The following is a 25,018-nucleotide window of genomic DNA, read 5'->3' on the forward strand; positions in this document are numbered from 1 at the left end:
AGTGCAGGCCACTAGCCACCAATCGACGGCAAATGGTTCTGGTTGATATAAGAACTTTCGGGGTGTCTTGAACATGTTGCAAAATAAGGTAGAAGTGGCTTACGGAGGCTTCTGTCCACGCATACTGACATCACTCTGGCTGCACCACCATCCCTCATACTTGCCACATTTCTTTGTTTCAACCATCATCGCTATAGCTAGTGCACTGTGAATGTGTCCATGTGTGTGTCAGCTGAGATTTGCCATATGGACCAACCTGTCCTTCTCAGTCCGATCACCATGCCCCTCGTAAAGTCATATATCTGCTGGGACTACCTCCGTTGACAACGGTCTGACATTCTTTGCTATTACACACATCCTCAGAGACAAGAACAAACTTTCTATGATGATTTGCCTAGCAGAAAAAAGGGCATGAAAATTGTCTGCAGGTTCATTCCCTTGCACATTTCACATCATTCGTATAGCTTGGTAACGCGTGTATATTCTAAAATTTGCATAATTTCTGGGGTACTCGTTCTTGGTGTTACATTTTCAATGTTGGGTATCATAATAAATGTGTAAAAAGGAAAAATTTTTATTTTATTGTAATAAACATTGAAATTTTATATATTAGGGGTATTCAAATGAAAGGGTACAAAATGACACTATGTGTATATTGAAGTCTTTATTGGCAAGTAATCACCAGAAGCCTGTACACAACTGTCCCTCTGTTTCGCAAGGCGAAGGATTCCCTTTTCCCAGAATTCCTGTAGCTGTGACAGGAGTCATTCTTCCAGTGTGTCCTTCAGTTCATTGTTCAAGCACTTCTCTTTGAGGTGTCACTTCTCGCTAGGTTGTTCACCTTGTCAATTACTTCGGCCCTGATTACAGTGTTTGCCTGGCCTTGTCTCAGTTCATCACTAAAACACTCTAGGCCTTCACGAAACCTGGCACTTCAGGTTCTCACTGATTTGTTGGATGCACAGTCTCTCCCGTATACAGGCACCATCTTGCGATGAATATCAGCTGATTCAACCCCTTTCACAGTCAAAAATCAGATAACACCTTGCTGCTCCTCAATCATTAAGTTTTGCAAAGTGAACACCATGGTGCCCTCACAAGCACTGCTGCAATAATTGAATGGAACACACAACTGCCTGCTTCTCTCCTGCGTCGTATGCAGGCACCTAGCACGTGCGCACAACCACACCAGATATTATATTGGTGTCCTTAGATATATCACTGCATTATGCCAAAGCAGCATATTAAAATTTCAACTGGTTTATTTGTAACAAAGCATAAATTTATTCATGTTTCATAGTAAAAAATATAACCATTAACTTTTATATCTTTAAGATATGCAAATGAAAGACTGTATAAAGTAGTTAATAAATGTGATAAAAAATATTTCATACAAAAATATACCTAAATCTAATAACCAAAAAAATCTCCCCATATTCATATCTAAAATGAAATAATAACCTAACAAACAACATACATGACAGCACTATTTAAGAAAATGTCAATCGGTCAAACAACAGTTCAGTGTAACTTTTCAGTGATTTATACTAAATGGCATAGAAGAATTATTTCAACTGAATAGAATTACAAACAATGTTCACAACATTATATTTACAAAAAAATATTTATCGGGCTCGCTAAAACATTTGTAATTTCAATGTCGCCCAATCCTGAGTGTACCGTATACTAGGATTAAACCAAGTATTTTTAAATGCGTGGAGATGGACGACAAAAACGTAAAAACATAACAAACAGTTCATCAAAATTTTTATAGGTAATGAATTTTGTATTTTTGTTCACAATTTCTCTAATTTTGATGTTAACATTCATTAGTAATTTATCAAAGCCATTAATTTTGTCATTTTCCATGAAAAGTGTTAACATTTCTTTCTCCTTTTTCATTAATTTTTTTCGTTCTGCTTCTCCTGACTGTCGGTGAGTTTTCCTGTCGCATATATTAGACAATCGTTAAATATGCATGGGTATGCATCGTCTTTTAACATTGGATGTTTTCTCGGAATTCTTAAAATCGCCCCATTTTTATCCATGAATACATCTTCACAAAAATTGTACTTTTTGCTCTGTATGTGGTAAAATGTTTTGTATTTTATCAGCATATTAATTCAAATAAATTCATCCTTACTTCAAAAATAATAAATAAAGTCATATTTCAGCAGTGAAATAATTGCTAACATGTGATTTGCATTGATTTCAGAAATATTATTTTTTTAAATATATAAAATGCATAACTTAATATCTTACTTTATAGATTAGTTTCATTTTTAAATATTTTGCTATATATTTATAAAAAATGTTTTAAGTATTAATTAATTTAACAAAATTTTAAACAAGAATTTAGCATGTGCTTTAGTACTAATTAAATTTAATAATTCAAATATTTATATTAAATTTATATTTCATTAGATGAATCTACCTTAGATTAATATATTTAGATGAAATAAAGTAATGAAACATTGCAAAGTAAATCTTATGTGGACTTCAGATTCTTGAAAGGGCAGAATTATTCTCTTTTCATTCTAAAAGTAACGCTGATGAACTATGAAAAAATACTAGAACGACCACATCTAAAAGTGGTCATATCATGACGTTTCAGCGATGGCGACAAATTGCTAAGATGCAATGGCAAATATTTTGCTTCTTTGCAACGTTGTAAAGACATCGTAAAAGTTACCACAACCACTTTACAACCTCTCAAACCAGTTTGCAACATCGTGTGCTACTTGGGTACTTTCAAATAATTTTAACACAGTGCACAAACCACATTTGGTGTGATTATCGCTTATAACAAATATGGCAAATTTCAAACTGCTCCAATATGTAAATTCACATATACCTTAGAAAATTTTGAATAAAAAACTCTAATTTTTTGCTGGTGCACCTACAAATACATCTACTTTAAGATGATGTTAAAAATATTGTAGGTTAAAATTCAAAATTTTTTTCGAAAAATATATAAAAATTATTTAAAAATAAATGACAAAAAAAATGGATAAATTTTATTTGGAATGAACCTAAATTTTGAAACGTTAACCTCGTATTTTGGTTGCAATCGGCCATACCAAACGTATATAAATATATTTATATATATATTCACTCTGTTACTCGGCTCAGTGATCTCAGTTTCTTTACTCTTATATGTTTGTAAATTGTACATTTTTTGCTTTAAAAATGATTGAATTATGTTGTTCTTATCTTCCGGTTAAGGTTTTTGTGCCTTTAGTAAATCTGCAAGCAATATTTGTACAATTATCAACAATTTAAAAGCTGTTTAAGTATGGTTAAGTTTTAAATAACATGGCAGACATATTTGTTTACATTTGAAATAGCAGAATTGCAGATTTGTTGCCAATCTAGAGAGACTAAGCTTCGCAACACAAAAATAATGCCTTCATTTATTGTTGCGAATTAAATCATGCTTAATTCTTTCTGGAATTTTTTCTAGGAAATAAGTATTTAAAATTTACTTCGTAATTTTTAATACAGATATTTTGAATTTTTATATATTTTTGCCTTGTCACAAAGTGAGAACTGAATTAATTGAATGAGAAATACTCAATCGTCTGTGGAAAACTGTTTTCTTTTTTGTTTTGTTTGCTTAATTTCTTTTATACATCGTTCTAGCTTTATTATAGTATTTGAATAGAACATGTGGCAATGATTAGATAATTATTTAAATGATATAAATTTTGTGCCTTCTGAGTTATAATATGAACAAAATATAATACTGTTAAGTGAATCTAGCACCAGAGTGTTGCTATGGTAAACAAATAGAGTGAATTTTAAAGAATTCGTTTATTCTGTTGTGGTTTATGCGCTGTTGGCGAAGTAGATTTAATTCAATCCAATAAGTTTAAATGAAATGCAAGAAAAAACGCATATAATTTAATATTCCGTAGAAGGAAGTCATGTGGTGTACACATCAGATTTTTTTTTAATAAAACCTTCAATTTTATCATTTGAAGTAAATATATTGCTATTGTTTCCTTGAAGAGACAAAGTTAATGAAGGAATTGCAAGTAATGTTTCTTTAAATTCATGTATCTTATTTAAATTTTATACCACTCCATGTGGGGCAAGAACCCACAGATAAGAAATACTGATTTAGGTCATTGCAGAATTTGTTGGTTGGTAAAAACGTCCTATGTAAAGAAGAGATAAAAAATGTAATAAGTGAATGTTTTGGGGGAGATTTTTCAAAAAGAAATAAAAATATTGCTTGAAAGATGAGCAGAAATCATAAGGTGATGGATACAATATTAATAATTTATTTATATAGCACTTTTACATGCATTGGAAATTGTATGTCTCTGATCTGTATTATTTCATAATCAGCTTGATACTTTTATTGTTTACTGAATGAAAAACCAATGTATCATGAAAGTTCATAAAATGATCTGATAATTATTGGCATTTTAACAGAGATACCATCAAATTAATCAGTTTAAATTTAATTCATTGTCTGTTTGAAAAAACTCTGGACAATATATCAGGGTTTTTACGGTCCTTAAGTGTTTTGGAATTGATTTTTGGTCCTTAAAAGTCCTTAATTTGGACCAAAATCGACAGAAGGTCCTTAATTTTAATCATCTGAAATGTCTGTCTGTTTTTGCGACTGCCATTTTGAGTGAGAATTATTATTTTGGAGCTTTTATTAAACAGTTCTGAATTTGGCGACTTATATACATTTTGGTGATTTTAAGATCAGTTTCTATAGAAAGTTTTTAATCTGGGAATTTTTTGACAGTTGTTTTTAAAACATTGTAACGTTGATAAATTTCATTAAAACAAAGGTTAATATATTGAAATTATATTTAAAAAAGAAAATTAGAATAAAACATTTTAATTTTTCACCATCATATTAGAAAGTTTGATTTTGGCAACTTATTATACAATATTTTGAGTCTGAAAATAAACAAGGTATAATGTATAGAAAATGTATGTATGAAGCACAATTTATGAAACAGTTCTTATCAAAAGCAAAATTAGCAATGTAATTAATTAAACATGTCTTCTTTTTTATTTTTTCATAGTAAGAGTTCTTCCCAAGTAATTAATTGTATCAGAATATTCAGAATTCTCAGAATATGCATCAGTTTTCTCTATAAAATTATTTTTATAGACCTATGATTCTAGAAGATTCCAGAGATATGTGACAAAGTTAAAATTGTCTCCGTGGTATTAACACGTAATGGATGTGTTTTACAGAAAGTTTGAGATGAATTTCTTACTTTTTGGAGAATGTCTGGAAGAACAATGAAAACATAATATTTGAATATTTTACTTCTGATACTAGAATCTTTTTCATAACATTTTTATCTTCCCTTTATTTTCTCTACTTTTCACCAGACACAAGTTTGGAAAAGATCAAAAATGCTTGTAATCTTATCACATGGGCAAGCGTTATAGAAAGGAATATTTTTATTAATAAAAAAATTGAAAGCTGACAGTTTAAAAGATTCATCTAATATGTCTTAATGCATCATACACCCGGCTGGCACCAGGCACTTTTCCTCCTGATGCAATCTCTGTGCATCTTTTCTGCTGCTTAGTGCCTTTCTAAATTCTGCTTCCAATGTCTGCTCTAAATTCTAAACGTTTTGCCATTTCTAGATTTTGTTGCTCAGTGTGTCACTAATTTCTAAAAATTCTGCCACACCAGCTCTGTAACTGGCCCTTACTGGAAATATTTTATATTTCTTCTGAATGTTCATATTACTAAAGAAATAAAATTAGCCACTTTTTCTGTACATTCTAAATGCACTTTTTTAAAAATTTTATTTTAGAATAACAGAAATCCTTAATTACATTCTAAAATAAAAAGGAAACCTGTTGAAGAAAGATACTGAATACATGAAGAAAATTATTCTTCAAAGATATGTACAGTTGTTATGTAAATTACCCAGTTGTTTCTGATTTCAGTCTTTACTATAATTTCCCATTTCTACAAGGGCCAGTCAAAATTTAGTTGAACTGCTTTAGAAAACAAAACAGGAGAGAAATTTTACAATAAATTTATTTGTATCTTAAAGTTCCATTCAAAATCTATTTTTCAACGTAATTACCTCCGTTACTTAAGCATTTGTCGAGGTGTGGTCCAAGTTTGTCGATGCCGTTTGCAAAGAAAAATCCTGTGCAATGCCCAATAACCATTCTTGGGTTGCCGTTTTCACCTCGTCATCCCAGTGATATAATCGCTTTGAAAGTTCTGCTACTATGGGACCAAAAACAAATCATGCTGCAAGGTGTAGGCTATAATGAGGGTGATTCTAGACTTCCCACCTAAACGTTTTCAGAAGGTTGCACGTTTGTTTTGCTGCATGCGATCTTGCATTGTCATGCAGGAGCACAATGCCTTTCAACAGTTTACCTGGGTGTCAATTTTTTAATGATTGTCATAATCGTTTTAGTGTTTCACAATAAGAAGATGCATTAATTGTGGCCCCCTTCGGCATGAACTCTGTATGCAGCAAACCTTCTCTGCCGAAAACGCCTTCAGCTTCACGTTTCCTGCTGATGGAACAGTTTGACACTTTTTTTGTGTTTGGGAAGTGAAATGTTTCCATTTGAGGGATCTGCGTTTCATTTCAGGTGAGAAGTGGAGAATCCAAGACTCATCTCCGATCACAATTTTGTCCAAAAACTGATTTCCTTCCTTTTGGTAACATTGCAGAAATTTCAACGCAATTTCAAAACGCTTCCCTTTATGTTCCTCCATCATCATCGAGGCACTCATCAAGCACAAAGTTTATGAAATTGAAGCTGATCGGCAGTAATTTTATGCGCATTTCCATGAGAAATATCCAGTTCATTAGAAATGTTAGCTATTGTTATGCGTCTGTTTGCAAGAATGCATTCATTCACGCCAGCAGACATTTCAGAATTTGTGGCAGTTGATGATCTTCCATCGCGCTCAATGTTGTCAATATCTATACGCCCTTCTTAAACATGTCGCACCACTTCACAATAGCTTGACGTTACATTGCATTTTCACCATAAATTTCATACAACTGTCGATAAATTTCACAGCCTTTATACGTTTTCGCCTATAAAAAGCAAATTACTGCACGCATTTCCAATTTGGACGCCACTTGCAGCTGTCCAGACATGCTCACGACTGACTATCAGACAAACTAAAGTTGCCTTGTAAAAGCTGCTATGCCACACGATACAGCTAAATGTCTGAAGTGTCGCCAGATAGTTTCATCGAAATAGCCTTTAAAAGAAAGTTTTTACAAAGAGGTGCAACTAACTTTCTGACTGACCTACATATTTCCTCATATGATAGAGTTACTGAGCCAGCTTAAATTTAAATTAAATTGTATAATCTTTGACCATTAGTATACATTTTTAGTTTGAATTTGACTGTTCTTATTTAATAACGCCACCATGAGCTGTAATTGATTTTGTTAGCATCAGAACATGTCTTAATGTTCTAAATGTTCTAAGTTCTTTTTTAAATAAGAGGCCTTTTTTTAAACCTCTGTCTGATATTACACTTACTTTCAGACATAGTAATAATTTGCTTCGTGTCTGTCGGGGGGTGGAACTATTTAAGTTTTACCAGATCACGTAAACCCTCATAGGTATATTGTGGAGAGGTTGACAAGTTATTAGATAAAGCATGCAGAAACTAGTCGGAACATTGGTTTGTGTATTGAGACAAATTTCTGATTGTTAGAAAAAGATGCTTAAAGAGAAGGAAATCAATAAAAATAAGCCAAAATGTCTGGGAAGGCTTCAAATTAAAATGACACATAAGTGTTTTGTTGAGGGTTGTTATTACAAGCCATAAATGTTTTGTAGCTTTTAATGTGTAATTATCTTAATATCACTTAAAAACCAATGTCATAATTTAGATATATCTTAAACTGTGAAATTTTATTAGATTTTGATTTTAATATAAAAAGAAATAAAATTTAATAGTGATCATGTAAATCCATAATGATGAAGGTTATCTATCTAACTACCTAATTTAATCATTTAATCCAACTGCTTACCCTTAAAAATTTTCTCTGCATACTAAAGCTAGTTATTGCCTTTCATTAATCCTCACCGTGGTCACAAAAAATTCAAGTAAAACTTATTCTTTGCATCTAGTGAGACTTAAAATAATACAAAAGAACTTATCACCTCTGGTGCTTTAGTGGCTTATTGAAACCTTAAAGTATATTAACTGGGTTACAACTCCTGGAACTCTACACGAAGCTATGGCATTAACTGCATCAAACAAAGCCCAACTAACTTTTAAAACTTGCCAACTGTGCTTACATCTATTTAATCTCTCAGTGATAAATAATGAGTTTTTTTTTTTTTTTTTGCAGGAGACAATGTATCTGTGCATTATGATCCAATGATTGCTAAGCTTGTGGTATGGGGAAAAGACAGAAAATCTGCTCTGAATAAAATTCAGTCATGTTTGTCTGAATATAATGTAAGTTAATGTGATATTCCTTACTTTCTTGTTATTACAAATTTCAAAATTTTGAAGGTAAAACTTAGCAGAAGGGTTATTTTCATCTTTAAAATATAGTTCTTATATTGTTAGAGGAATTTGATATACATTTTTTAATAAAAGATGAAATTTTTAGTTTTAAAAATAAAGGACATTATGTGTATAATTTTGTTTATGACTTTGTATACTCCAGTTTTTATGCATAGCAATAGTTCTATGTATATTTTGCATACAAGTACATAAAATTCATGTTTCAATTAGCACTATTATTTTCGTTAATATCTCTTTATGCATGCTTGTAAAATATTTTTAGCATGAACAATAATGAAAAAATTAATTAATGCTGAATTTATATAAAAGTAATTTATTTAAATCCAGCATTAGTAAGTATTAATCAATTTATATTAATAAAGTGATTCACAACATGTATAAATTTCGATCTCATATTTTAGAAGCAAAGTGCTTGGCAGTTTAAAAAATGTGTTATTTAATTTTATGAATTTAATGCAGTGGTGATGTAATGTAAATATTATCATGTTTCCTATGAATATCCATAAACACTGCCAAGTGAAAATACATCAATTTATAAGACATCACAAACAGTGTGATATGATATTGTTCAGGCTAGCTACTAATTAAGTCTGGATTTATAAAGAGGAGATGTTAAAACCATTAATCTTCAAGCATTAAAACTGACAAGAAAAAAACGTCATTATATGGTATCTGCAGATATATTACTTTTATAATAAATGTATTCTCAGAAAATAGCAGAATGGTGTCTGTTCAGCAGGTTTGAAGTGCTTCTCTTTGCATTCATATGAAATGTTTGCAAATGGTAATCTAATTTGACAATCAGTTTACCAATAGTAAGTAATAAAACATATGACTCGTCCTTGTCTTTATTATCTATTACTTTTTTAATGTAAGAATAGAATCCAATTAGAAAAAGCATTCATTTACATCAGAAGCAACATAATAAATAAAAACTACCAAAATATGTTTTAGTTTACCAAATATACATAATTTCATTACCACATAGTTTCATTTTACCAAATACCATCTCATCTCAACTTTTTTTTCTGCTACTTACTAAGAATTAATGATAAACTACTTTAATATACTTCTATTGCCTTAACATTAGAGAACATTAAAATGCTATTCAAATTATTCAAGTTCATTTACTCCTGGAATTCAGCAGTTCTTTATACAGACCACTGATCCTGTGTAAAATTTCAAATAGATATACACCTATCCCTTGATTTACATAGAAGATAGGTTCTGCACAAAACTGTGTAAATCGAAACCTTGGATTTTGCTATGTAAAACCGTGTAAAACGAAAAACACACTAAATGTGCGTAATTTAGTTATTTATTTACATAAAAGAAAAGTAAGACATCTTAAAAAAAAATAAAGTTAAATTTCGTTTATAAAGTAACAAATATATGTAGGTAATAGAAGTACATATTTAATTTATTTTACGTTAGGAAAATATAAGATCATTCAAATAAATTATAAGTTTAATCATTGTCATCACTTTCATGCACTATTAGTCTTTTCTTGATTGATATGATGTCACTTTCTTCACTTAAGCCTTCTTGATAAGATTCTACTTCAATTCTGACGAATTAGGGAAGATCTCAGATTGACCAGACTTTGCAGCGAAATCCGTAATTAAGAATTGCCTAGTTGTTTTTTCCAAAATTTTTGTAAACCTCCTTATATTGATTTAAACACTTACTAAGCTGAAGTTGAAATTGGAGAACTCGTTGAACATTCATGTCATATTGTAAAGAATGATTACCTAATTTTCTTCCCAATTCAAACCCTACTCTGATGATTCTTGCTATGAATGTAACTGGTTCAGATTGCTCTTCATTAGAATCATTGTCTTCATCATGTTTATTTGCTTCATGAATCATGTTAACTAACTCATCCTCATTTAGCTCTTCATCAGCCATTATTTCTTCAATATCTGCCTGAGCTAAATCCTCAAAATCTTCTACTCCTATAGTTTGGGCCAATTTAGTGATCTGAGAATATTCATGCTCTAATGGTAATCTATCATTATCATCTTTAGCAGCATTTGACCATATTGCTTTCCAGCATGCGTTGATTGTTTAACTTGACTATATGACAGTTTAACATGCTTAACACAATCTAAGATTGTAAATTTCTTCTGAGCATCCATAACAGTAAGAAATCCATCATTTCCCATACGATGACTTATGACCTTATGATACCTTAATGACCACTAGCTGATTTGCAAACTTTAGCTAAATAGGTTCTTTCAGGCATTTTTTTTTTTTTTTTTTTCCAGAACAACCCTAACTTGTCAATTTTGAAGATCTGATTAGAAGTGTAGGAGTTAGTGGCAGTGATTTCAGCAAATTTTGCTGGATACTGTTGTGGTACATTTGAATCAGCAGATGCACTTTCTTCTTTCAATCTTAGATTATATAAAGAATGTCTTTGTTTAAATCTCTCAAACCAACCACCACTTGTGGAAAAAGATACCTTTTTTTTTTTTTCATCTGGCAAAGTCAATGGTAACTGATTCTTAAGTGCTTTATAAATCTTTAAAGCCTTATTTGTAATAGCATTAGTATCAGTTAGAATCCATTTTTGATTTTAGTCTCCTATCCATATCACTAATGCCTTTTCCATATTTTCCATTGTTTCATCTCTTACATGTGAAATTGTGCTCTTATTGCTGCAAGTTCCAGCTGCTACACTTTTCCTAATAGTTTCTTTTCTTCATTCGTGGAGTAAAATTTAGCAACATATGTTACTCTTTCTCTATTACATACACAATCTAATATTTTAATTTTTCTTTGTAAAGAAATAACATTTCTTTTTATTTGATTTTTTTTCCAAATCTTTTGGCATGATAAAACCTTAAAAAATTTATGTTAATTATTAAAGTGCCACAAAAAATATAAATGTTGAAAACTATTAGTAAAAATTCAAATATGTAGATAAAAATGATGTAATCTTTGGTGCTAAAATACTGATACTGCACTAGTTCATATGAACCAACTAGCTTTACTGTTGTGAAATACATGTACATACTACGAGGATTCCCCTTTTTACAACACGGGGAATCCCCATCCCTGTTGTTGCCACCAGTCTTACCAAAGGAATGAGATTCAAAAATGACTTCATAAATATGTATTTATGGGGGGGGAACGTCGCAGCGCAAAATGAATTGGAAGTTGATCTGTCAGCACTATCCTTATCTTCAAGGCAGATGTTTTTATTTTATTTGACTTATAATTGCTTACTAAATGTAGTATTTCATCTCGATGTACTCCATCTTTGATATGATTTAAATCAAATTCTTCGTCATTATAATTCGCTTCCAATAGTGAAGAAAGTGACACAGAGGTTATTGAAAACGAAAAAATTTCGATTGACAAATTAGTCGGTATTCTCGACACAGCAATTATAGGATTTTGAACAGTGGAACTTTGTAATTGAATAAGAAATTATGTCTGTTTATAGAATTAAAGAGAAAGTATTATAAAACGAAACAACTTACATTGAAAGAAATGTTTAATAAAATAAACAAATAAATATAAAGTTTTTTTTTTTTTTTTTTTTTTTTTTTGTAAATTTTGATATCCTTTAGATCATAATTGTTTTTTATTTCATAAGTTACGGTTTCATATTTTTAATTTTATAATTTCTGCATGCCATCTTACCAGATTTAAACTGGTCTATAATCCGGAAAAATCGATAATCCAGAATCACCGAAGTCCCGACGAGTCCGGATTAACGACTTTTGACTGTATTTAAATTAAATTAACATAATTTGTTACTTATTATTTTTATGTTGAAGAAAAATAATTCTTTTGTTTCATTTTAAAGAATTTTGCATGATTTTATCATTTTCTTTGTTGAATATCTTTAAACATAATGAATTCATCTGTGTAAAGTCTTAATACGAGTCCTTTCGTTTTTTCCATATAAAATATATTTGAAAATGCAAACTAATCATAGATTTGAGATTCTTTTATATTTTGGATAACATGGCATGTTGATTTAATTTACTCATTATTCAACAATCTTAGAAATTATATATATGTATATAAATATGTAAGATAAAAAATATGTGAATCAGCATTATAATTTGAACTAACAGTAAACTCTTTTAATTCTCCCTCTCGGTTCTAAAAATCGTAATAACTTCCCTGGATTGTGTCATTTCTAGATCATTTGATTTTGTTTGGCCTGCACAGCACTGATGAAGTGATAATTGGGAACTGAAAGTTTAAACTCAAACCAAAACCTTGCTCTTCATGTCCCTCCATCTTGCATAACTGTGCACTTCAGCTTCACTCACTACCCTGCTAGGATGTAACTTTGCTGTCTTGCTTGCTATTGCAATAATATCAAAAATGCAAATTTTCTGTAAAAAGGCAGTACTAGAGTGCCAATTGGTTGTGGCTGCAAACATCAACTAGAAAATAAAAATGAAATTAAAACTGCCTGGACTGCCAAGTTCTCTTAGATATTACCAAATCAACATATAAGCATACTACGCAATCAGAATTCTTCCTCTTCAATATGGATCTAATAGGTATTATGCATCATCACTGCTCCATCTTTTCCTTGCTAATTATTTCATTCATATATATATGTATATATCTTTGCAGATTGTTGGAGTTAAAACCAATGTAAAATTTCTTATGGAACTTGCAAATCATTCAGAATTTACCCTTGGAAATGTTCATACAGATTTTATACGTCAATATGAAGGGGATTTATTATCCACTAAACAACCACTACATCAAGATGTCTGTGCAGCTCTTTTAAGTGTTATTTTTCATGAAAGAAAACAAGCAATTTCTGATATTTCATATGGTAAGCATAAAATTAGTTTTCAAATTTATAGCTGTTCAAATATATTTTACTGTAGCTTGAATTTTTGTATGCTTTAATTTTTTATGATTTAACTTGCTAAAAAAATAAAATAGATCTAAATTGATGCAAGTGGCAGAAGTAATATTCCACTTAGGCTCATTATATATGTTACCACTGAAGTGCAAAAGTCAATAATGTGCACATTACCTAGCTAATCCGCAGATTGATTGATTTGCTCTGATTGATTGAAGTGCAGAATCAAGAGTTTTCTACATTTTATGTAACTATCACAAATGTGCACATTAATGGCTTCCATATCGTTAAAGTACAAAAGTGTGTTTCTCTCATTTCCTTTCTCTCTCCCTCTACTTTGCACATTACCTACTAGGCACCTGTTAAACCGAAAATACGATCTTTGCTGGAACAACAGCAACGTTTCTGTACACTTAAATTCACGTAATGTTATTTAAGTTTCAATATCTAAAAATCGAGTTAATACAATAAAAAATCCAACAAATTAGTTGATAGAATCAATCATCAGTCAATTAAAAGAGACTAATACAAATAATAAAATGGCTTAAAATATTATTACAATTAAAGAAAGAAATTTGCAAAACATATGATAAAATTGTGCTCACTTATTAGTGCAATGTAAAGATTGATGACACTTTAAATTGCATAGCAGTGTGATTTGACGACAAGCACAAGTATTTGTGGTATATTTAGATTTGCAATAACATTTTCTGAAACCCTGCTTGATCAACAATTTAAAAGTAGGGGTGATTTTATGCGTACAGAAACATTGTTGTTCTGGCAGATTTTATTTTCACTTTAACGACTCCCTAGTAGGTAATATAGTACAAAGTGGGACATCAGCGATTCTGTATTAGGGGTTTTCCGGATTATAGATCATCAATATAAATCTGGTAAGATGGCATGCAGAAATTATAAAATTAAAAATATTAAACCATAATTTATGAAATAAAGAGCAATTATGATCTAAAGGGTATCAAATTTTACAAAAAAAAAATAGCTTAATATTTATTTGTTTACTTTATTAAACATTTCTTTTAATGTAAGTTGTTTAAGTTGCTTCGTTTTTTGTGCTAATACTTTCTCTTTAATTCTATAAACAGACATAATTTCTTGTCCAGTTCCACTGTTTAAGTCCTGTGTCGAGAATACTGACTAACTTGTTAGTCAGTATTCTCGTTTAATTGCTGTGTCGAGAATACTGACTAACTTGTCAATCGAAATGTTTTCATTTTCAATAACCTCTCTGTCACTTTCTTTGCTATCAGAAGCGGTACATCGAAACATGCTTTCGCTTTGTAGATCCTTTGGCAGCTCCAGAATCGGAAACTCTTTTTGACATAATCAAAAGTTCAAGCTTACTTTTTATAAAACTGCTCTAACAGTCTGCAATAAATAATAAGCCGGATCCAATTAGAAGATTAAAGAACAACGCAATCTGCAACATTAACTGAAACAGATAATTAGATCATTTTAGCCTAGCTTATACCGTCCATTATACATTAAATGTGCATGCATAAAGGTATTATGCACATGCGTAAAGGTATTATGTGCAGAAAGTTTGTAGCTTTGAGGTCCGGATTATAGATCATTATGAATTATGGATGTCCGGATTAAAGACTTTGTACTGTATACAGATTATCTAGGCAATTTGCAGATTATCCAGGTAATTTGAGAAAGGAAACAATTTTCCACACTTTAAAAAAAATCACCCTAGTTAATTGCAGATTAGTTAGATATCTGCAGAATAACTGATTTTTGTACTTTAGCTGTAACATATATATTTTTCCCTCATATAATTTTCATTATATAGCTTGCATCAGAAGATATTAATAATTGCATAAAAAATGCCATGTTGTTATTATAAAATTTATATTAAAAATTCCATGTGTGACCAGTATCATTGTTGTGTTAACATACAATGACCTTGAGCTACCAATAGAAGCACACCTACAATATGCACAGGAAATGCAAGATACATTTCAGTAGGATGACAGTATCCTTGCAACAATGCATTGACCAGTTTGTTTAGTAAAAGAATTACATGTTCATCATTGGATAAAATTTCACTATAGTTACAAGTTTATGAAACTTAAAAAAATGTATGAGTAGATTGAAACATTGAAGACCAGTATCACTTGCTGTGAACGATTATTTTCTCCTATTCCCAGTAACCATAGCTATTGAATTCAGAATGTGAGAAGACCAGCAAGCCCCAATCAAGAAGGTGATATAATTATTGTATTTTAATATTGAATTAGGATATCACCTCTTTCATGACAAGCTGGAGAGGGGAAATGAGTGCGTAAGCACAATAGCATAGCTTAAGTTTCTGCTACCCAGAGTAGATGCCAAATTTTCCACCCCTTACAAAATATAATATTATTACAGAGATAAAATATTCTAGAATAAAGAAAATATGAAGCTGTAAAGAGATTTTCTTTTCTATAATTTTTTTAATTCTTACATACTAGCAAACAAAATTTAATTTCAAAATATATTTTGAGTTCAAATATTAATAAATTATTATCTAAATACAGTATTATTACTTTCAGAAATGTATTGCTTCTTGAAAATTATGATAATTATTATTTAAAAATACTGATTATTGTAGTGTGATAAACATTTCTTTTTTCGTTGGAGAAAATCCTCTTTGGGGGCTTACTCTTTGTGAGTATGGGTGTGCCAACCCTCATGTACCTTAGCCCTTCAAGGGATCCCTCTCTTGGTGAGATGGGCATCACGATTCTAGAGCTCTTAGTGATTTATTCTCCTCTCTTTTTTTCTTCCTTTTCTATATCTTCCTCTCATGTGGTTTTCCATATCAGAAGTTGGAGCTCAAAATGAGATGTTGTTAGATGCCTTTGTTTCTAATTTTTCATGGAGAGAAAACTGCCTGCATATTTTTCATGCATTGTGACTCATAAGGCTGGAAAGGAGAGTCCTGGTAGTTGAGGGGCGAGGTACGGTCCCTAGCACACTGCTTTGGCCTGTGCTCCATTAAATTGCTTTCATGGCATTATTTCCCTGATCAACCTCTAATTCGTATCTGAAGAGGAAATAATCTGAGTTGTCTGACTGGAATGTCTGTGCTGCAAGGTGGATCAAGATGCGTAAAGAAGGTCAGTTGATAAATACATAACACATAATTCTGACCTTCTGTTTGCCTGGTCTGCCAAAAAGTATTAAGGCTGGGTATTTACACTGCTCCATAAAACCTTATGAACAAAACTTTTTAAGATGCTTTCAATGCCAGCATTTTGGCCATTTAAAAATGTCATGTTGTAGCAAACTCGCATGTGTACGTTGATCAATTAAAACATAAAACATTTCAAAATTATTTCTTTTTTGCAAATAAGCAGTTCATAAAATATTACATTGAAAACAACTTTTCCCTTTTTGAAACATGAGTTCTTATATTATGTGTTGCTAAATTTGGCGACTTACCAACATTTTGGTCATTTTAAAATCAGTTTGTTAACAAAAATTTTTATTTAAAGATTTGCGAATTTTATATTGATTTTTTTACAGACATAGTAACATTGATAAATGTTATAAAAATCATAATATATTAAAATTTTATTTAAGAAAGAACATTAAAATAAAATATTTTTATTTTCTCCTCCCATATTTTAAGGTGACATTACTTATCATATTTGTGACTTGTGAATATTTTGATTCTGAAAATTAAATAAAATAATAAATCCTATAAAGCACAGTTCGCAAAACATTTCTTAGAAAAAATAAAAAAGCTACAGTAATGATTGTGAAATTAATTTCATTTGTCTTCACTCATATTTTTTTCCATGTAATTGTTTCAGAATATTTAAATGTGTACCAGTTTTCTCTTGAAAATTCACTTTACATATTTATTTTTGGATTTCACCCCCTCCCCAAAAACAACTCTTATGGCTTTTGGCTGGTATGCAGTTGGTAGGAATAATTTTTCTTCTGGAATTTTTACCTTGAACCTTGGATTTAGTATTTGGAAGTTTAGAAGGATGTGAAAGCAAAATTTATGGGCCTCAATTCGAGAAACTTGTAACAAAATGAAAAGTGTCTTCATGATATTAACACATACTGGAAGTGAATAACATGTTTAATTAAAATTTTGTGATAAATTTCTTATCTTTTAAGAATTTTTAGAAGAACAATTAAAATAAAATTATTTAAATTCTCTTCCCTTTATTTTATCATTTTTCCACTAGAAGCAAACAAAGGAAGTAAGCAAAGGAATTGAAAATTGACAGTTTATAAAAAATTCATCTTATGTCATAGCACATATACATACCTCAGTGCCTCCCTTAAATTGTGTTGCTTCACTTAATTCTAAATATCGGGCACACTGGCCCTGACGTTATATCATTTTATATTTATTCTCAATACTCATATAAGTAATCATTAAAGGTATTAGTTTTTAAAGACTCATATTATTAACTAAAGTGTATTATTATTATAAAGACTCATATTATTAAAGAAATAAAATTAGTAGTTTCTTCTATACTTTCTAATTACAAGCAGTTCTGTAGAATAAGAGAAATCTTTAATTAAATCTGAAAATTCTAAAATGGAGAGGAAACTCATTGAAGAAAAAAATGTATTTTTTGAGAAAATTATTCTTTAAAGGTTCATTGTTCAAACATTAACAAATTATTAGATAAGCAAAGACATTCATTGGTTCAATGTTGGAGGGAACATTGGTTTGTTTATTGAAACAAAGTAACTTCAGAAAAAAGCTAAAAGAGAAGGAAATTCTTGTAAAGCATCTAAAATATTTGCAAAATTTTCAAATATATGTTGTTAGAGCTGAAGCAAATCGCATGTATTTGTTACTGAGTAACAGGTACGTCGATAGACTCAAAGAACCAACTCGGTACTCCCAAATTAATTTCATTACTCGCATTTGTTGTACAATGCGCTTTATTCAAATACAAATGATGTGGTTGTTTATTTGAATATGAATGATGTGTTTGCTGTTCGAATATGAATAATGCAGTTGCTAACAATACCTGCACGTCATAATGCAGTGCGCTTATTTATTTATTGGTAATTACAAATTTTTGGGGTTAATTCATCGGGCAAACTCTTGTTTACATCATGTGTTTTGATTGAAATATTATTTAGTTATTGATATCTAAGAAGATGAGTAATTTTGACAGCATAAAACATTATTTTGTATTTGCTTTGGTTTACATTAAGATTTATATTGCATATTATGTTTGTAAATTGAAAATTTGGGATAATTTAGATGATTATTGATTTTTTCTTCAGCATGCCACAGTGAGATTTAATTGATTTGAAATATTTATATACTTCACTTAGATATTGTTTATATAAGAATATGTAGGTCAATATAGGTTCTTTACTTAATTGTACCAAGTAAAAAGGAAGTAAGTATCGTAATCATGAAAAATATTGGGTATATGCAACAAAAATATCCATTTTGGACCATTACCAAATCCATGTGGATTATTTTTTGGGTGATGTCTGTACGTATGACTGAGCTGAGCATTAGCTAAATTTAGGCCCTGGATGAGCAGTTAATGTACTCTTTTACCAGAGTATGGATAGAAATTTGGGTATGTAGTCCATTCTTCTAAAATGACGTTTTTTCTCCCCTCGCCTGTCACCTGCAGAAGAATGCTTTTACCCACTGACCTAATCTTAGAGGCTTAGTACTGTTTCATCCCCAACTCAAAATAAAGTGCTGTTTCCTTGCTTCCTACCCCAACCAATACCCTCTTTTTTATTTTGGTTTATTTGGTTATAGCAAACCACATTAGGGCTATTAGCCTAAAAGGAGGGATGCCTTCGTGGAGAACTTTTTAAGGGAAACTAGCTCATGTGCACGCTACACTTGGGGAACGCCCATGCAGCCAGCCCATTTGCCGTGATTCGAACCCCAGACTGAACTACCAGTGTTCAGCGACTTTACCGCTCGGCCTTTGATTCACCTACACACATACAAGAAAAAAGTGGATGATATATGCTGAAAAAGTATTTTGAAAAAAGATTAATTTTATTGTGTACATATGAATTATTATTATAACAAAGTATGAAATGATATAAGTTGAGAAAAGGTAACAAGAACATTTTCATTTTTAATTTTTTTCAAAAAAAGACATCATATTCATTTCCAGAATAGTTTAAATCTGCTATGCTAAAATAAAAATGTAATAGAGAATATTCTTTGTATTTTTTGTTTTACATACAGGGTTATCCAAATTAAACTTCCCCAACTCAGAAGCCTGTGCAGAGTGTGGTATGGGTCGTAAGGTGACGAAATTTTTAAAACAGACACTTCAGATCATGCGCTCGAGATTTATTAAAAAAAAAAAAAAAAAAAAAAAAAAATAGTGCAAGAAGTTGCTGATAGGTGAAGCTGCAGATCAACAAGACATTCTACAGATGTTCTATATGTGTGCCGTGGTTCTCCACAACTCTTTCCATTCGCAAAGCAGTGTGTTCCACAGTGGAACGCAGTAAATACACATTAATTCCATGAACATGTGAAATAATTGTGTCTTTCAGATGTGCCAAGGTTGCTGGGTGTTCTCGGTAGACCCGATCCTTTAAGAATCCCCATAACCAAAAGTCGCATGGCATGAGATCAGGCGAGCGGGGAGGCCAAGCTGTAGGGAAACAGCGGCTGATCACACATGCATCGGTAAAAGTTGCCCGTAACACCTGTTGAACGCCACGAAGAATATGGGGAGGTGCACCATCCTGCATAAATATCGTGCCCTGGAGGGGGCCACGTTGTTGCAGTTCAGGGATCACAAACATTGTCAACATGTCCTGATACCGTTTTCCTGTGACAGAGCAGGTTTTGAACCCTGTTGGAGTCACCTCTTCAAAAAAATAAGGCCAAATGATGAATGTTGCAGGGAAACCGCACCATACAGTAACCTTTGGAGGGTTCAAGAGCATTTGATGGATTGCGTGCGGGTTTTCACTTGCCCAAATACGGCAGTTGTGCGTATTCACTTGACCATTCAGGTGTAAATGGGCCTCATCCGTCCAAAGGATGTTCCACTTCTATTCTGGCAAGGAACTGCAACACAAATGTTTCCCGAACTACAGGATCCCCGTCGGACAGCTGATGACGACTATGGATTTTGTAAGGAAAATAACCGAGGATTCAACGCATCACACGCCAGATGGTCGTATAGGGCATATCAACAGCACGAGAAACAGTTGGCACACTGACAACACCATATGGCGATTGGCTAGTAGGGTCCACGACCGCCAAAGCAACGTCTTCTACACGTGCAGATTCCACAACCTGTCGTCCTCTACCTGGTAAAATTCCCAGCTGTCCCGTTCTTTCAAACTTCTTCGTCATGTCTCGTAGAGCGCGTGGTGTCATTGGTCCTCGGTGTAAGATCTTCAGCCGACGGAATGCTCTTATCACAGCACAGAAGTTCTCATCATTCTGGTAGAAAAGTTTCACTAACAGAGCTTTGTCTTTCAAAGTCGCCATTGTGCATCAGCGAGCTAGAAACAACTGCCTGTGCAAGGCCTGTCTTCCACTTTTGTAGGGCTCGTCTTTTGGATACGTTGCGCAGAAGCTTTATTTCTGAAAATCACATTGCTGCAATATGCACATTACTAGTGTTACAGCGCCACCTATCGGCAACTTCTTGTACTAATTTTTTTTGTGTAATAAATCTCGAGCGCATGATCTGAAGTGTCTGTTTTTAAAATTTCATCACATTATGACCCATACAACACTCTGCACAGGCCTCTGAGTTGGGGAAGTTTAATTTGGATAACCCTGTATATATATATATATATATATATATATATATATATATAGGATTTACTATTATTACGTGTGTGTGCCTGTCTCATAGTAAATATTTCAGTTATTTACAATAAAAAGTGTAAGAAAACGATTAAGCTTGCATAACAGCTAATTGTAATTGAAAAATTAGAATCATAAATCTCTCTTAATATAAAGAGCCATTTTTTAAATAGACATTAATTTTCATTAATTCTGTTATCTATTAGAAAATAATTACAGTGAATCATGTACTGACGACATCTCAAAGAGGTCACTTCCTAAAAGAAACATGTATTTTTGAAAACATGAACAAGTATTAGTAGTGAACATCACCTTTTTAAGACCACCACATGTAAAATCCTGCAGAGTTCAGCCTCTCATGTGATTCAATGCAATGCGACGCTTCATACTAGTACTCGATTCTACCGATAGTAACAAGGACTGGTTCATTGAGTAACAAATGCATACGGGTGCACAATTTCTTATTACCTTTACATCACTATTTGTCGTTGCTACAAAATGTAAATGTTTTGCAGCTTTTAATGTACATACATAGCTTGAGATCTGGACCCATCGGGATGTTGGCGATTCCGGATTTGGGATTTTCCGGATATTACATCATCAGTTTAAATCTAGTAAGACGGCATGTAGAAATTATAAAGTTAAAAATATGAAATCATGATTTATGAAATAATAAGGAATTTATTATCTAAAGTGTGTCAAAATTTACAAAAAAAAAAAGGCTTAATATTTATTTGTTTACTTTATTAAGCATTTCTTTCAATGTAAGTTGTTTAAGTTGCTTCAATTTTTAAGCTAATACTTTCTCTTTAATTCTATAGACAGACGTAATTTCTTGTTCAGTTACAAAGTTCCATTTTGTTCATGTTCTGTAATTGCTGTGGCGAGAAGTCTAACTAACTTATCAATTGAGATCTTTTCAATAACCTCTGTGTCACTTTCTTTACTATTGGTAGCTGCATTTTCTGGATCTAAAACCATACCACAGATTTCGTTGTCCGTTAATTGATTTGTGATTGGGGCATTGTCATTGCAATGAAAAACTTCTGTTATATCATCTTCATTTATTACCACTTCTCCACATTTCTTTAAAAAATCCATTAATTGGAAAATTTCACCTTTGGTTTATGATATCTGAAAACCTTCAAATTCGTCTTCATCATCCTCACCATAAAATATGGTAGCTGGTCATAAATTATGCCAAGTACTTTTTAAAGTATCTGGAGACACATCCTCCCACGATCTTGCGATGCTCTCACAGAAGATTTTATGCTAAAATATTTTGAAAATTCTTGAACAGTCTTGCCATTATTCAAGAAATTTATTATGGATTTTAAAAATGTTACTTTATATCTGCATTTCAGCATATGCACTATTATGATATCCATAGGCTGAATGATGGACATCCAATTTGGAGGAAAGAATAATATGGATAAATTATCTTTCACTAAAACTTTTAAGTGAAGTATGAGCCGAACAGTTGTCTACAATTAGGACAATTTTTTAGTCATCAGGGAAACGAACCGACTTTGAATGTCAACGAGCCTTGAGTATGAAATAATTTTCAAACCAATCATGCATTAACGCTTGCATCATCCATGCCATTTTATTTGAAAAATACATAACAGGGGAAATCTTTACTTCTCTAACTGCTTGAGGTTGTGTATTTTTTCCGATTACAAAAAGTTTACACTTGTGCATTCCTGCAACATTTGCACATGCTAAAATTGTTAGTCTCACTTTGGAATCTCTGACACTAGTTAGAGCCTTTTCTGTAAAGGTCACCGAGGTATTTCATGGTCCATATTCCACAAAAGACCAGCTTCATCAGCTTCGTAAATTGGTCCTGGAGATAACTTTTCCCTATTAATGAGTTCAATGAATTTATCTGCAAATATAGCTCAGCAGCTTTTTCACCTGAAATTTTTAATTGCCTTACACCATGACAATTTTTAAATTTGGTTACCTAACCTGTCAAATATGTGCACTCAGTTTTGAAGTTCCTTTCTTCATAAAATATTTTGGCTTGGGCCATGAGCACTGTATCCGTCGGTGGCATGCCCTCACTGCAATGCTGTCTGACCCATTCAATCATTACTTTGTCATGATCGTCACTTCTTGCATAAAGAATAATTTTTCTGTTATTCATTGCGAATGGAATGTGGGAATCACAAAAAAAAAAAAAATCAAAAAATTCCTTTTTCTGTTTTCTAATGTCATATGCAGAGTACTTTCCAATGCCATACTCCTCGCATAATTTTGGGATCTTTATCCACTTTTTGTAGCAATTCCATTTTCTGTTTCATGGACATAGAAACATGCTTTCGCTTTGTAGATCCTATTGCAGTTCCAGAATGAGAAACTCTTTTCGACATAATCGAAAATTCAATCTTTAATTTTCATAAAATTTCTGTAATATTAACAGCCTGCAAAAAATAATAAGCTGGATAAAGTTAAGGAACAGAGCAATCTGCTATATTAACTGAAATTTCTTGGAATTAGTTAAGTATAATTTTAAGCCTAGCTTAATAACATCTGCTATACATTATTGGCTATGTATCTTGAGATTTGCGACCCAAAAAAGTTATTCTGTTAAATTTTGTCTTGCTTCTATCACTCACTGAAGCAATTAAGCCTAAATTGTATTAATTTAGTTATTTATTATACTTGCATCTATTTTTGCACATCCTTAAGGCTTAATAAATAAATTAGCACATATACTTAAGGCTTATCGAGGCTGGTGCTAGGTATCTTACAGCCTGATGCAGTCTCTGGCGGTCACAAATTCTGCAACCAAGTACTACCTGAGTTCTAAATTTTCGCCACCCCAAAATTTTGGATCCCAGTGCTTTCTCTAAATTCTAAAAATTTTGTCATTGCTTAATTTTGGTGCTCAGTGCTTCTCTAAATTACAAGAATTTTGTCTTTTCTAAATTCTGTCAACCGATAAGGCCATACTGCCCCTGGTTCTGGATTTAAGTGAATAACATATCTTTTATTCTTAATTCAGATAGCACTAAATGTAATCTTTTGGTCTATGTGAATCATTAACAAAAATCTCCTTATAGCATATGGAATGAAATTTTTGTTAAATTTTTCCTCATCAGCATTTCTTAGCGCATTTAATCTGTAATCATTGACAAGCGTAATGTCAACATAAAAGATTACCATGCATTTTGCTATTCAAATGCTAATATATAAAAAAAAAAAAATATTTAGGCACTGCTGTATGAGTCATTCTCAAGTTATCATGTGTTGATAAACATGCATAGATGAAAGCAAAATATAATAATGATTCGCCAGGTTGGCGTCAGAGGTATAAAATATTAGTAGTGTAAAATCAACGATGTTTACTATTCTCATCGATAGATGGATCCTATTCTTCAAGGAGCATCTGTTTCAGCTGTCTGGTGTTCTCCAGACAGTAAGATCATGCTGCCAGGGCATATCCCTAAAATATCCCAAGTATGTTCAGTGGGATTTAAATCAGGGCAGCATGCTGGGAAATCCATTCTGTGAATATCTTCACTTTCCAGGAGCTCCATAACAGCATGATTCCTGTGTGGTCATACATTATCATCCATAAAAAAAAGTCGGGATCATTCGCACTATGGAAAAGATGCACGTGGGATGTATAACTTCATCATAGTAACATTCTCTGGTAAGAAAATCTCTGCTGAAAATGTGGAGCTCCGTTCGCTCATTCATCATAATGCCTCCTCATACAAGCATGCCAGAACGACCTTAATTGTATCTTTCATTGATATTAGTGAGATGAAAGTGTGTCCCAACCTCTCTCCCTATTGACTGACATCGAGAATCTAAAATGACTTTTGTAGAG

General features: G+C 31.9%; 1 protein-coding gene across 2 annotated transcripts in view; it reads left to right on the plus strand.

The window, feature by feature from the left end:
* The window catches only part of Mccc1 (Methylcrotonoyl-CoA carboxylase 1), a 118,744-nt gene that overhangs the window by 59,314 nt on the left and 34,412 nt on the right, over positions 1-25,018 (plus strand). For both annotated transcript variants that reach the window (XM_085822244.1, XM_085822245.1), the window contains 2 exons: positions 8,343-8,452; positions 13,130-13,337. In XM_085822244.1, the coding sequence (XP_085678370.1) occupies positions 8,343-8,452; positions 13,130-13,337 (318 nt within the window). The remainder of the gene's footprint in view (positions 1-8,342; positions 8,453-13,129; positions 13,338-25,018) is intronic.

Source organism: Stegodyphus dumicola, chromosome 8 (genome assembly GCF_044657685.1).
Source record: "Stegodyphus dumicola isolate Sdum_Otavi_A_Nest chromosome 8, ASM4465768v1".
NCBI lineage: Eukaryota > Metazoa > Arthropoda > Arachnida > Araneae > Eresidae > Stegodyphus > Stegodyphus dumicola.